This window comes from Lynx rufus, unplaced genomic scaffold, assembly GCF_022079265.1.
Source record: "Lynx rufus isolate CCGP_SWC_20201006 ecotype Redwood Valley unplaced genomic scaffold, mLynRuf1.p SCAF_36, whole genome shotgun sequence".
NCBI classification, from domain to species: Eukaryota; Metazoa; Chordata; class Mammalia; order Carnivora; family Felidae; genus Lynx; species Lynx rufus.
This window is the reverse complement of record NW_025814852.1, coordinates 1854431-1868919: the sequence shown is the minus strand read 5'-3', so window position 1 is coordinate 1868919 and position 14489 is coordinate 1854431. Positions and strand designations below refer to the sequence as shown.

General features: G+C 59.0%; 1 protein-coding gene across 6 annotated transcripts in view; it reads left to right on the top strand.

Annotated features, from left to right (window-relative positions):
• Positions 1–14489, top strand: part of SEC16A (SEC16 homolog A, endoplasmic reticulum export factor) — a 32902-nt gene that overhangs the window by 8896 nt on the left and 9517 nt on the right. For 3 of the 6 annotated variants that reach the window (XM_047093878.1, XM_047093877.1, XM_047093876.1), the window contains 19 exons: positions 174–313; positions 2730–2827; positions 4444–4570; positions 5086–5257; positions 5347–5512; positions 6386–6528; positions 7091–7152; positions 7261–7399; positions 7806–8051; positions 9114–9211; positions 9610–9691; positions 9903–10020; positions 10199–10310; positions 10474–10579; positions 11224–11364; positions 12265–12378; positions 12621–12798; positions 13533–13778; positions 14200–14282. In XM_047093878.1, coding sequence (XP_046949834.1) covers positions 174–313; positions 2730–2827; positions 4444–4570; positions 5086–5257; positions 5347–5512; positions 6386–6528; positions 7091–7152; positions 7261–7399; positions 7806–8051; positions 9114–9211; positions 9610–9691; positions 9903–10020; positions 10199–10310; positions 10474–10579; positions 11224–11364; positions 12265–12378; positions 12621–12798; positions 13533–13778; positions 14200–14282 — 2571 coding nt within the window. Of the gene's footprint in view, positions 1–173; positions 314–2729; positions 2828–4443; positions 4571–5085; positions 5258–5346; positions 5513–6385; positions 6529–7090; positions 7153–7260; positions 7400–7805; positions 8052–9113; positions 9212–9609; positions 9692–9902; positions 10021–10198; positions 10311–10473; positions 10580–11223; positions 11365–12264; positions 12799–13532; positions 13779–14199; positions 14283–14489 lie in introns of those variants that run through there. The other 3 variants (XM_047093879.1, XR_006964770.1, XM_047093880.1) reach the window with 3 other exon arrangements.

The following is a 14489-nucleotide window of genomic DNA, read 5'->3' as shown; positions in this document are numbered from 1 at the left end:
CCTTTTAGGAAGATCCTGCTGCCCGTCTGTGGCTGTGGATCTCAATTTGTAGGTTTTCTCTTCTGCACGAGGGAAGCCCCACGTCCGGTGCTCCTGGAGGGCCGTCGCTAGCGCCAGTTGCTTGACGGGTGGCTCTTCACCGATGTCTAACGTTGCGCAAACCCTTCTTCCAGCAGGACGTCTATGGCCTGTATGAGCCCAGATACAGGTCCTACGACAGCGCGGTGTCCGCCTACGCTGAGAGCTACCGCTGCCCCGAGCCCGAGCGGCCCAGCTCCCGGGCAAGTCACTGCTCGGACCGGCCACCTGCCAGGTGATTGACGTTCGTGTTGCTGGCTGTGGTGGTAACTTCCCGATCTGAAAACATTAGACAAACCTGTTTTCTTCTGTGCGTATGGTTAATCAGCACGGGCAGAGCACAGGAGCACTTTGAAACGGAACAAAGCCCTCCCTTGCAGCCATGCCGTGCTGTCAGCCAGCACTGGGTCGGGCCAGACCCTCTGCGGGGTCCTCCCTGGGCCAGGGGATCATCCAACCACCACCGAGGCACACACGCGGCTCAGGCATTTTGCTGACGGGGTGTTCAGGGCCCTAAGGCTGTTCCCTGCTACTGACCACAGTGGTGTGGAGTCGTAGGCCAGGCAGGCTGGGGCCAGGACCCCTGCCCACCTCCTTTTCCTAGCATTGCATCCGTGCTGGAAGGCCCCACACACGTCTAGCCCGCTACCCTCCTCCGCTGAGCGAGCGCGTCTCAGCTCTGTGATTACAGATGAGGGATTTTGAAAGAGCCTTGGCATCATGCCTTCCTGCCAAGTAGGAATGGAAGCAGGTCACAGCCTCCCGCTCAGAGACATAGGGAGAGCTGGGACGGTACGGCGGGCGCACCGCCTGCGTTCCAGCACCTTCCCCTGCACCTGCTTGTCGTCAGGTGGAGGAGTGACGTGTTACGGGTGTAGGTTTTGTTACAAGGCCACACGGCTTCTTGAACTCCAATAGAGGAAGTCTGATCCCCCATGAATTTGCATGTGCGCTGCTTTCCAAAATCGCGGGATCCAATCTCTGGCTCTTTGTCTTTGTTGGCTCGTCTGGAGACAGGGCTCTGTCTCTGTGAGCCTCTGCCTGTTCGGCCGGCCGCTCTCAGTCCATTGCTGGCCTGCACGTAGCCCAGACTTCTGGGGGCTTTGTGGGGGAAAGCTCCCAAGGTTTCAGCTCCTGTGCAGCACCTGGGAAGTAAGGCTCGAAGTGGAAATAAGGGAAAGCATCCGGTAGGTGTTTCTAGAACCCTCTAGGAGACCAGGGAGGGCGGAGGAGGGTGCAGCCAGGGTGCATCTTCCGTTCCAGTATCCTGTCCTTTTGGCCACCTGTGAGTTAACGTGCACTCCAAGAGGCCAAAGGTGGCTCCGTGCTGTTGAGAAGTGCCCCAGCCAGGAGCGAGGCCAGGTCACACGTCAGTGGCTCTGTCACCTGTCTGGCAGTGTTTCTGTGCTCTAAATGTCGTCACCACTCATGTGACAGCTCTGGAGAGCAGCCCGGCCTTTCTGCCCTGCTTTGGTTGGGGGTGTGTGTCCACGTCCGCACGTGTGTGTTCTTGAGGACGTGGGTCCGTGTCTGCACTTGGGGACGTGTGTCTGTGTCTGTGTCCGTGCTTGTGGATGCATGTCCGTGCTTGTGTGCGTCAGTCTCGTGCCTGGTGTGATCACGTACCTGTAGGAACTGCTTGAGGTGGGAACAAGTCCTTCGTTTTTGTGACTGTGTCTTTGCTGATGGGCGAACGGGCCCGGTTGGCGAGGGCAGCCAGGAGGTGGCGTGGTCGTGGCTCTGCGCCGTGTCAGATCTCTGTTCCGAGCCCACCGCTGGCGTGTGCAGCGGCCCCCCGCTCTGCAGATGGGTGGGGTCTAGAGGGCTGTCCTCCAAGGCCCTCGGAAGGGGCCTCGTTCCCACGGCTGAGCCGCGAGAGCGGGTGCTGGACTGGAGGAGCGAGTGTGGCTCACCGGCAGTCTCTGTCCCAGGACCCGTGCCGGCCAAGCCCCCCGGCTCAGCTGAGTGAGACGTTCCTGAAGGGGCATGGGAAGAGTCACGTTTTAAAAATCAAATATCGTCTAAGGCTCGTTAGTAAGAGACGAAACCGCTAACAGGCCATCTCAGAACCTCACTGCCCAGAAGGTCTGACGCGTGGCCTCGCCAAGTTCTGCTTTTCTGGCGACAAGAGACTCGTGGCGGGGTCTGTGAGGCCAGCCTCCGTCAGACACAATTCAGGCGTCTTGCGGTCAGGTTTAAGAGCAGACTCGAGGGGCTGAGGCAGCCGCAGCCCTGCGCCTGGGCGCGGACCCTCACCCGTCCCGGGCACGCGGTCTGCGCCGAGGGTGCCAAAGTCGGCGTTAGGTTGGTTTTGACAGCTCAGCGCTCTCTGCTTCCGCTCGGGGTTGATGACCGGAAACTTGAGAGCCTGTTTGAGTGTCGCCGTGTGGGATGTGGCACTGAGCAGGCAGAAGGCAGTCAGTTCTCTTACGTTTGTGGCACTTGAGTAGTTACTTGGGGAGGTGAATTGTGGCTGCGTGGCAGGGAATCTTACCCCATCGTCGTTACTGATTTTCTCATTACGACTTTTTCGCAACGCGTCTTGCCGCACGCCTGACGCTCTGGGGGTAACGTGTGCTGACTGACGTCTTGTCGTATCCTGAGGAGGAAGTGGGAAAACTGTCTTGTAACGACACCGTGTGTGTTTTCAGGCAAGGCTATCCTGAAGGTTACTACAACTCCAAAAGCGGATGGAGCAGCCACAGTGATTACTATGCGGGTTACTACTCCAGCCAGTATGACTACGGAGGTAGGTTCACAAGCCCAGATGGCCGGCCGCTGGCGGAACCGCGTCCAGGCCACTAGTGCGGCCGGTGCGAGGCAGTGTCCTCTGGCCATTTCTTACGAGGCCCTCCATTCCATTGCTCTCTTTAGGTTTCTAATCCAAGAGCCAAAGTGGTGGAAGATAAGCCGCACTTGGGAATAATTATGCTGCTGTATTTGTTTAGAAATTACATCTTAATTACAGCAGTTACAGCAGTAACGTATCTTCATCACGTTAGTAGTTTCCTATGATTTTCTAGCAAAGCATGATTGCGAGTAGTTCCAGGATGGCCTTGGCCCTGCGTATTTATTTAAGTTGATGAAAAGAAATAAAATGGGAAACCAGCTTCTGGGGTCACACTGGCCCCGTGTGGCATACTGGTGGCCTCCTGTGGCCGCCCTCCCGCCACGGTGCAGGCATCAGATGTCCTCACTGCATACGCCCGGAGCTGCCTTCCCACCTTGACACTCTGCCATTGGGCGGGGTGCTCATCTCAGCGACACGTCCCCCTGGCAGTCCTGCTGGTCACTGCTGCCTGGCTGTGACCTGTGCTTAGCTGCAGGGGAGGGTCCCGGGCCCACTGTCCCTTGGTTGTCCCGCTTCCCCCAGGCCTCTTTCCCATTTACGTTTGTGTCATTTTACATATAAATTTTGCTCGTGGCTGCCAAAAATGGTACATCTAGGTTATAATGTTAATGTATTTTTTAAAAAGTGTTTACTTATTTTGAGAGAGAGGAAGAGAGAGCACGAGTGGGCAGGGGCAGAGAGAGGGAGAGGAAGGGGGAGAGAGAGAGAGAGAGAGAGAGAGAGAGAGAGAGAGAGAGAGAGAATCCCAAGCAGGCTCCACATTGTCAGTGCAGGGCCCCATGTGGGGCTCGATCTCATGAACCAGGAGATCATGACTTGAGCCAAAATCAAGAGTTGGATGCTCAACCGACTGAGCCACCCAGGTGCTTTAAGTAATCTTTTAGTTTTGGATTATTTCTTAAAACTTTCTGAACTACGTCAGAAACCACATAAGGAAAACGTACGGTCACAGAATTAAGTACCAAAAGATAGTAACTACAAACAGGGTTTTTTTAGGTTTTTATTATTTTTTTTTTTTTAATTTTTTTTTTTTTTTTTTTAACGTTTATTTATTTTTGAGACAGAGAGAGACAGAGCATGAACGGGGGAGGGACGGGGGGGGGCAGAGAGAGAGGGAGACACAGAATCGGAAGCAGGTTCCAGGCTTTGAGCCATCAGCCCAGAGCCCGACGCGGGGCTCGAACTCATGCACCGTGAGATCATGACCTGAGCTGAAGTCAGATGCTTAACTGACTGAGCCACCCAGGCGCCCCAGGTTTTTATTTTTTTTAAATCACCCGTGTTGAGAGAAACCCGGTGAGTGTTACGTGTTGTCGGTACAGGCAGGACATGCCCGGGTCCTCGGCCTAACAGCTAACACTCTCCTAGGTCATGCTGATTTGGTGGAGGAAAGTTCGGTTCCTCTGAGATCCTCGAGGCGTCCTCCAGTCTGGGGTGGTGTGGTTTCTCTAGCCAGGGCGGGAGGCGTGTCTTGCTTTGCCTGTTGTAATAAACTGTTAATGCCCCGCTCACAGATGCGGGCCGCTGGGACCGATACCACTATGGCTCCAGATTCAGGGACCCCCGCGCCTGTGACCGGAGGTATTGGTATGATGCGGAATACGATCCGTACCGGAAAGAAAACTACACTTACGGGGACAGGTTGGTACGACGCGCGTCGGTAAGGAGGGTTGCTCGACTCTGCCCTCACGTCTGTCGTATTTATCGGAAAGCTACACTTGTGCTTGGGACCCTGAGCAGCAGCTGGCGTTGGGGTCCCTGTCTGAAGGACAAAGATGAACAGGCCCTCCTGGCAGTTCCCGCTTGCGTTGTTGGGTGGGGGGCGTTGAGAACTGGCCTGGGGGCGGCGCCAGGAGTCGGCCCCTCCACTTCCTGGTCCGGGAAAGGCATGGCCGCACGCAGGTGCGCTTGTGGCCTGTTTCTCCAAATCTGAAGGCGAAGGTGGGGTCTGAATTTGGGCTTGGGATGTGGCCGCTCCGCCCAAGGGTAGGCTCCCACTGGTCGTCTGAGGGTCAAGACCCCGGATGGTGAGCCGGCACCCGGCAACAGGGTGGCGACGACACGGCGGGACCTCGCTGCCGTGTAGCAGAGGGCCGTTGTCCTGGAGCCCCCTCCCCACACTTCCCTCTCCTCGCCTCTGCTCCCGCTCTCTCCAGGCCCGAGAGGTACGATGACCCCTGGAGGTACGACCCTCGCTTCACTGGCAGCTTTGACGACGACCCTGAGCCCCACAGGGACCCTTACGGGGAGGAGGCGGACAGACGCAGCGTGCACAGCGAGCGCTCCGCACAGAGTCTGCGCAGCAGCCTCAGCTCCCGCTCGCGCCAGGTGGGCCCCCCCCTTCCCGTATTCGACCGCGTGTCTGAGTCTCCCGAGCTCCCAGGAGCTGATCGGTCCCGTCTGCTCTGTTTCCTCAGAGTCAGGTTTACAGAAATCACGGCATGGCTGCTACTTCCTACGAGGCCCCGCCTCCCCCAGACTCCTTGCCCGGAGATTATGCCTACGGCAACAACTTTGGCAGCGTCCAGGGCTTCCCGGAGTACGGTTACCCTGCCGAAGCCGGCTGGCCCGCGACGGAGCAAGGTGTGTGTGTGGTCGGGGCCCAGGCGCTCCTGGCCGTGGAGGGACGTCCGGTCACTCTGCCGGGGTGGCCTCACGAGCCCGGGGCGACAGAGGGAGTGAATTTCAGCTCTGATGGCAACTGGCGGTGCCTGGCCTGGTTGTCTCTGCAGGGTAAGGACTGCCGTGAGTCACAGAGCTTGTCACGGGGGCTGGTGCCATCCCTCGGACTCAGACCTGAGAGCAGCCCGGCCTGTCCGTGGTGCCCACGCCGGTGTCGCTCTGAGTACAGGCTCCCCGCCAGGTTCTCAGGCGCGGCCGCCCTGTGCTCCCCGGTGCTGGCTGCTTGGGTGTGGGAAACTCCTAACTCCCCTTGAAAACCTGCGTGGACTTGTCACCTGTGCCACAGTCTCGACTCCTCCCTGAGACACTGGATCAAATACTCTCCCCTGGAGAAGTGCAGACGTGGGCGTCGGACCCTACAGGGCGATGCTCCAGTGAAGATCTCTGCCTCAGTCCCCTTGTCGACCCCTGCGCCGCTCACCGTCAGGGTTAGGGTTAGGCGTGGAGGCTCTGGGGGCGTCCGAGCGGCTGGAAGCCCGACGCTCCTCGCGAGTGACACTCGCTGCACGCTCGCGGCTGTTTCAAAGGAGTTCTCTTTTCAGAAGAGGGTAGCCGTCGTGTCTAATGACTGAAACGCTTTTCTGACACCCACCTAAGTTCTCCTTTCTGGGAGGACGTCTAACCAAAATACCTTCCGGTTGGAGGCCGGGTCGCCACGACCAGTCTGACCTGTGACTCCAGCCACGTGGGCGTCGTGAAATTCTGTGCTGTTGGTCTAGTTCAGAAGCACCACAGGGTGACAAGCTGTTTCTTTTTCACTTTATTTAAACGTAGCTCCATCAAGACCAACTTCTCCTGAGAAATTCTCAGTGCCTCATGTCTGTGCCCGGTTTGGTCCTGGGGGTCAGCTCATTAAAGTGATTCCAAATCTGCCTTCAGAAGGACAGCCCGCGCTGGTCGAGATCCACAGCATGGAGGTAATTCCGTGAGTAGAAATTGCACCTCGCAGGACTGCCCTTGAAGAAGCGACCTTGCAAAGCGTTTCTCTGCACACGTCTTCGATCCGCAGATGTTTCTGTTGCGTTGGGTCATGTCAGTTTCCTCTCAGAGATCAGCATTTCAAGCGTCTGCGTTGGGGGGCACGTCAGACTTGGTTTTATGGCATGTTCGCTTTCTGTCTTCATTGGCATTTCTGGTTCAGCAGGGAGGCCTCTTACTGGTGAATGTGGGTTACGGGGAGAGGCGCTAGGGTGCAGGAGGCCGGTGGGGGGGCGCCCTCTTCTGCGGCCCTGGCAGGCCTCTTCTGTGCACGTTAGGGCCCCACTTCAGAGTTTGAGGGGAGGCGTGGTTCCCACTCCTTCAAGTAGAGCTTGAAAGTCACCGTTGTAAACCACATATGCCCGCGCCCTGTGACGGAGGGGCAGCCACCCCCCAGGTGGCGTCGACCGCTTGGTGTGCCTGTGTGGCCGGCAGACGCTGCCCCTGAGCTGCTGTCTCTCTCCACCCCCGCCCCGCCCCGCCCCGCCCCGGTTCCACCAGACCTTGCTGCAGCACACGCCGGACCAGGAGGAGATGCGCTCGTTCCCGGGACCGCTCGGCAAGTACGTCCCTGTCGGAGCGCCCCGCGATGTCTGTCCGGAGGCGGCTGCTGTGCTCGGCCTCGCGGATGCAAGGTGTTGCTGTTCATCGAGTGTGTGTTCTTTTTTCAGAGGTGACACCCATAAAGTGGATGTTATTAATTTTGCACAGAACAAAGCTACGAAATGTTTGCAGAATGAAAATTTAATTGACAAGGAGTCTGCCAGTCTCCTTTGGAATTTCATTGTTCTCTTGTGCAGGCAGAACGGGGTAAGTTTCTCGTTGGCCCCTGCCTCGGTCCCCCTGCACCCCGAGGAGTTGGGCGGGATTTCTATTCGGGCTGTGCTCAGCGAAGCGGGGTTACCGTCCAGGGGCTCACGCAGGAAGAGCTTCCTAGCAGTGATTTGGGGAAGTGGAATTCAGGGCCGTGTGGTTTGGGGCAAAGGGAGGTGTGGGTCCACCTTTTTGTCGGCCTATCAGGCAGTCTGTGGTCTGCCCATCCTGCTCCTGGCCGTGTCACGGGCGGTGCTCTGTGCCCCTGGGAGTAGAGCGTGCACGTCTGAGGAGTCCTGCTCGGGGCCTCGCCTGATGACGAGTGGGAGTGTCCTGTCACCCCGGCAGTGAATTCTGTTTGTGGTAAAGCCTTCCGTTCTTCTTGCCCCTGTGGCCCTCGCAGACCGTGGTGGGAACAGACATCGCGGAACTTCTGTTACGAGACCACCGAACGGCATGGCTTCCTGGGAAGTCACCCAACGAGGCCAACCTGATTGATTTTACTAACGAGGCGGTGGGACAAGTGGAGGAGGAGGAGTCCGGGGAGGCCCAGCTCTCGTTCCTCACCGACAGCCACGCGGCCACCACCAGCACTCTCGAGAAGGAAACTGAGAGGTTCCGAGAGCTGCTGCTCTATGGACGCAAGAAGGTGAGCGGGGGGGAGTGGGGGGGGGTGGGGGGTCCCGGGGCACAGAGCACAGCCGAGGGGTGCGGTCCCGCTCTTGGGCGCGCCGGAGACGCCGTCCCATGTGGTGTTGGTACGTCCTCTCGCGTCAGTGGGGATTTTCTTCCGAGGGTTGTGGGGTCGGAGACCTGCGAGTGTGCTTTTCAGTCATTGGGCAAATAGATGAATTTCCCGTGCTCAGGCTGCGCCCCTGCCGTGTGCGGGTCTCGGGGCCAAGCCGAGCACGAGACAGAAATTACACCATCCTCCCCGGTGAGGCGGGAGCCGGGGGCCGGTGGGGAGCCGATCACAATGTGCAGAGCCGTTGGAGGCTCGCCAGGACCAGGCAGACTGCGGGGAGGGGCCCGTGGGGGCCGCGTGGGCGCCCTGGTGGCGGGGGTCTCCCAGGCCGGCGGTTCGGGGCACTCCGACGTCGTGATCCGCTCCGAAAGCTCGTGTGTGATAACTAAACGGTTTTCACGTGGACATCTTCCGACCGGTTGAAATTGTAAAGTCTGTCCGGTTTGCCTCCCATTTACCTGTACCACAACGTGTTTGTCGCCCGAAGGTGTCCTCTGAGTCGTGCCCCGGGTGACTTTGGGTAAGGGAAAGTCTGCCTTAGGAAAGGCTGTGTGCGCGTCGAGATGACGTTCGTGGAGGCCTCGTGCCGCGTTCTGGAACGGGGATGCGATCCCTGTGGTGTGTCCCACGGGGGAAGCGATGGTTTGGGGGTGGCGGTACCCCGTCTCGGTTGCCCTGGTTGCTCATCGGCGTGTGTGTTCTTCATGCTGCTAGTAGATGACAAAGCGAGATGTGTATTCGCCAGCCTGCTACCACAGGGACTTTGCAGCTGGGGCACATGTGAAAAGTGGACTTCGTTACTGAACCGGAGCTGTGTCGGCAGAACTTTGAGTCGCGCGTTCCTTGGTGTGCCCTCTGCTCTGCCCGCCCCCAGCGGTGCCTGACGACACGCGGGCCGCCGCGCCCGCTTGCTGGTGTCGGGGAGATTGTTCTGATAACTCAGGTAACCCCGAAAACACTTTGCAGGATGCTTTAGAATCCGCGATGAAAAATGCCTTGTGGGGACATGCTCTGTTGCTGGCAAGCAAGATGGACAGCCGGACACACGCCCGGGTCATGACCAGGTAGAGCATCATGCCCTGTAGACTGTCTCTGGGCACTTCCAACCGGCCTGGTCGTGCTGCCCGGCCAGCCCTTGGAAGCACAGTGGCCTGTAGTTTTCGTCCCAGAAAGCAGGTGCCGCTGGCCCGGGCTTGCTTGGCCTTCGTCCGTGGGTTGTACTGCGAAGGGAGTTTTAGAAGTTTTTATTGGCCGTGTGGTTCTTGTACTTTCTGTGAAACCACCACGAGATCCTGGGGCCTTGTGTTTTCAGCTCCTTAATCGAAATACTGGGGCCTGTGCACTTCGCCCGGGTTAAGTGCCAGACGGCCATTAGATGGCCAAGACGAGACCAGACTTGTTTTTGTCTTTTTGTCCTCGACACAGGGCCAACTCGGGTCTTCGTCTCTTTGTATTTGCCCAGGTTCGCCAACAGTCTTCCAATCAACGACCCTCTGCAGACAGTGTACCAGCTGATGTCGGGCCGGATGCCCGCTGCGTCCACGGTCAGTGTTCAGGGGCTCGCGGGCATCTCCGCGGTCCGGCTGTCTGTCCGGGCTCGCTCCTCTGACAGATTGCGTCGCGGGCCGCGAGGCCTGCGACCCCCTGTTGGTCTCGCTCCCTCGCTGTGCTCTTTGAGCTCACCCGTGAGAGATGAAAATGACGCTGTCTTCTGAGGAGGAGGGTTTATCTGGGTTTGCGTTTTTCTGACCTCAGTGTTGCGGAGACGAGAAGTGGGGAGATTGGAGGCCGCATCTTGCTATGATTTTGTCCAACCTGAGCAGCAGTGTGGATGTGGAGTCCAGGGCGATGACCACCATGGGCGACACGCTAGGTAGGTCAGGTGCGGGCGCGGGCCCGGAGGTGGGAGAGCGCAGGACGCTCGTGTGTGGAAGCCACTGCCGGGGTACTGAGGGCCGTTCGTGTCGTCTCTGTGGTGTTTTCCATCCACGTGTTTTGATTCCTGGGAGAACTCGGCGTCACTGGCCGCGGCCTGCTTTGTGTCTCCTCAGCTTCGAAAGGTCTCTTAGATGCTGCGCACTTCTGCTACCTCATGGCCCAGGTCGGGTTAGGGGTCTATACGAAGAAAACCGCAAAACTGGTTTTAATTGGATCGAATCACAGGTGAGGAACATAGCGGTCTCTGTTTCCTGCAGAAGGAAAGCACCCTCCTTCAGCCCACCCAGAGATCGAGGGCGGCCCGGCAGCGGCTGCCGGCTTTGTCCTGTGGTGTGATGGGCTTCTGGGTGACCTGCTCAAGGACTAAGGTTCCCTGTTTCCTCGACAGTTTGCCGTTTTTCCAGTTTGCGACCAATGAAGCCATTCAGAGGACGGAGGCCTATGAGTATGCCCAGTCCCTCGGGGCACAGACCTGCTCCTTCCCCAACTTCCAGGTCAGCGGGGGTGGGCGGGCGGTCCGTGCTGACAACTCTCCGACCATCGCGGGTTCGAGTCCTTGCGCAGAAAGTGATAAAGTGTTTTTGGAGATCTCGAGACACTCAAGCGTCCGTAATGCTTGAGAAGAAAGCCCTGTTGAGTGGAGGATTTTGTTTGCCTTTAAGATGTTTGTTGAGCGTTTGGTCCCCAGTACTTTGTCTGTCGGCAGCTCTTAGCTTCGTGGGGAGAGTATTATCTGACCAGGGGCCGTGTGGGCATAAATGTCTCTGGGGCAGAGCGAGTGGGGACGGCTGTCCCGACCAGCCTAGTAAGCGTGTTGAAGAGAAAGAGTTGCCAAGAAGCTTAGTTGTCCACTTTCATCTGAGATACTTTGGGGGGCACCTGGCTGGCTTCTCGATCTCGGGGTCGGGAGCTGGAGCCCCACGTTGGACGTAAGGGTAACTTAAAAAGTGAAATCTTAAAAAAATAAATAAGCGAAAGGTGAGATCCCTCCGGGAGCAGGGTTGGTGCTGTTGGGCAGCCGCCGGGGGCGTGTGTGAGGCGCGCGAGGCGAAGCGTGAGGGTAGCTCCAGCCTGGGGTGGGGTCTGGCGGGGGCGAGGGGCGGTGCCTCAGACCGCTCTGCTCATTCACCTGCTCCAGGTGTTCAAGTTCATCTACTCCTGCCGCCTGGCGGAGATGGGGCTGGCCACGCAAGCCTTCCACTACTGCGAGGTGATTGCCAAGACCATCCTGACGCAGCCCCACGCGCACTCTCCGGTGCTCATCAGCCAGCTGGCTCAGGTGACGTCCCCTGAGCGTCCTCCCGGCGACACCGGGCTGACGGGACTCGGGAACCGAGCTGGGACCGTCGGGACTTCCTTCTTGAACGGCTTTAGCGATTTTCGTGTTCTTGGACGGGCATGCGGTGTTTTTGCGTTAGCGTAAGAACTCGTCAGCTCTCTCACCCCAGTGCAGAAACGGGACGGGAGCGAGACTCACCGTGGGGCCCTTGAATCTAGCGGTTCACAGCAGGAGCTACCAGAGTCCGGCCCCAGTTTCTTGCTCTGCAAAACAGGGACCGCGTGACCGGCCTCCAGGAGCAGGCGAGGCTCAAACGGGACGGGGTTGCGCGTGGGGACGCCCAGCACAAGCTGCCCGCTGCGCCAGTGTTCCCCTCTCCCCGGGAGTTTCGTTCAGGAGAATGCACTCGCGCGATAACTTGGGAAAGTGTTTCATTACGAGAAGTTTTAGACGTTTACGAAAACAGAATAACGAGTCCTTCTTCCGCCAGCTTCAGCAGTGAACCCATCTGTCCCCACCTCCCTCACCGTCCCTCTCCCCCTACCGCCCGTCAGGGTGTGTGCATTTCTGGGTCCATTCAGTGTTTTGATCGGCGAAGCCAAGTCCGTGGGATCCGATGGGAGGGGCAGCAGACTCGCTCCGGGGGGCGTGCGGACTGCTGGCCCCCACGCACACAGGCTGACGGGTCTGCTAGGGCGCGTTCGAGGCTCCCGGGCCCCCTTGCTGATGTCTCGGCCTTGCCAGCCGCTCCGGGGCAGGTCACGGCGCGCCTCAGAAAACCTTCCGGGTGATGCAGCCGCCCGGTTGGGTGACGAAGATGCTTTTGTCTCTGGGTCCACCTGGGTGGGCCTGTCCTCCCCGGTGGTAACGGGCTCTTCCCCCCACCCCGTGTGCGTCTAGATCGCCTCGCAGTTGCGGCTCTTCGACCCTCAGCTGAGAGAGAAGCCGGAGGAGGAGTCCTTCGTGGAGCCCGCCTGGTTGGTCCAGCTGCAGCGCGTCGAGAAGCAGGTCAAGGTGTGAGGTTTGCTTTCGGTCTCGGGAGACGCGATGTCAGAGACGGGCCGACAGGCGCGGTCCGTGTCCCCGTTTTCACATCGAGTGCGGGTGTTCGGTGTAAACGGTAGGATTCAGAGGCGCACGGATTCCCGGGACGGGGCCGGGAGGCGCTCCTGAAGCACGGACGCGGGGAGCGGATCCCCCGGGGTTGGTGCCGCAGCGCGGGGCTGTGGGAAATGCCTGCGGTGTCTCTCCTGTAGGAGGGCGCCGCGCCGTGGAGCCTGGACGGGGCCCTCTCCCAGCGCTGCCCCAGCACACCCAGCCCTGAGGCCGGGCAGCACGACGGCCCGGGACCCGCCCAGCCGGGCAACCCGCTGCTGGCACTGCCTGTGCCCAGCGCCGAGCGCTTCGGTCAGGGCGTGCGGCTGCTGCCTTCAGGTGAGCCCCGTGCCGCACGCGGAACATTCTCGCCCTGCCTCTCTGGGAGAGCGGAGGGGACGTGTCTCAGCTCCGCGTCAGCCTTCTCCTCTCCCTCCGCGAGGCTGTCCGTTCTCCCGGCTGTAAACATTGGCTGAGTGGGCGGGCGCCCCTTTGTCCCCTGGCGGCCGAGGCCAGGAGGACTCTGTGAACGCAGCCACTCTCCGGGTTGTGTTGGGTCTCGCTGTGGCTTAGAGCCCTTGCCCGTCATCTTTTTTTTTTTTTTTTTTAATTTTTTTTTTCAACGTTTATTTATTTTTGGGACAGAGAGAGACAGAGCATGAACGGGGGAGGGGCAGAGAGAGAGGGAGACACAGAATCGGAAACAGGCTCCAGGCTCTGAGCCATCAGCCCAGAGCCCGACGCGGGGCTCGAACTCACGGACCGCGAGATCGTGACCCGAGCTGAAGTCGGCCGCTTAACCGACTGCGCCACCCAGGCGCCCCAGCCCGTCATCTTTAACGACGTCCTCCCTTTGGTCCTCAAAAAGCCCGCGTGCTGTTCTTCCCCCAACCGCAGAGGCCCTCGCATCCCCCGCACTTTCTGTTTGGGCGCCTGGTTCTCTTAGCGCGTAACGAAAGAAACGTGGCCACGCAGAATGCCGCGTGCTAAACTGTTCGGCGACCGCCAGTTCGCTTCTGCAAGTGACTGGAGTTAAGCGCCAGTGACCTCAGGCTGCTGTTCGCTCTCTGCAGCTCCGCCGACGCTCCCCGACAGCCAGCCGGCCCTCCCCGCCAGGGTGCCGTTGTTCCCCGTGCCACCACCCCCCGGCCCTGCGGAGCTGGGGCCTGGCTGCGGACCCCCAGGGTCTGCGCTTGGCTTTCCAGAGCCCTCTGTGCCTGAGCCTGCAGCTCTGTACCCGGGACCTGGCCTGCCAGCGGGCGCACCGTCTCTGCAGGAAAGCGAGCACCTGCCCCAGGAGGCCGGAAGCCAGGACCCAGGTGCGTCTCTGCCGCGACGCCATCCCCAGAGGCCTGGACTGGGTTTGGTGTCCAAGGAGGTGATTGGCAGGAGGGCCTTAAGTCATTTGCGCTTGAAACGAGTTGTATCGCTTACTGTCTGCTAAGGGTTCTGGAAGTTCTAGGCGGAACGGCTGATCGAGATCCACGCTAGTCTCCCTTGTGACTTGGCTGTTGGTTAGGACGCAGAGTGTAAGCGGGTGTCCCGGTGTGGCGAGCCGGCCTTGAGGTGCGCCCGGGCTGGGACCTGCTCTGCGCTCCGATGTGGTTCTCGTGCTGTGTACTTGGGCACAGTACGGTGTAGACCCGTCTTTGAAGATGAAGCCATTTCGAGACCATTTCCGGTCTCGGGCCCTGAGGCGCGTCGCGAAGCTGCCACCGTGGCTCTCTCTTCCGTTGACAGGGCTGATGCCACAGGAGGCGCTTGGGAGAAACTCGCTTCCGGAACGGAGAGAAGATGGTTTTGGCGGAAAATTTGCTCATCTGGTACTCTCCCACTTTTTTGTTTTTAAGCTATTCGTTTTCCATAAGCTGCGTTGATTAGGAGCCCAGACTTGTCGCTCTTTAGTCTTAAGTAGAAAGATAGTAGTGAAACTTAGGAAGTTATCCTTTAAGTTGCTTCTCAGTGGGAAAGCTCCTCTGAAATAACTTGGATCCTCACCATACGGAGTTGAGGAAAAGCGTTATGGAGGA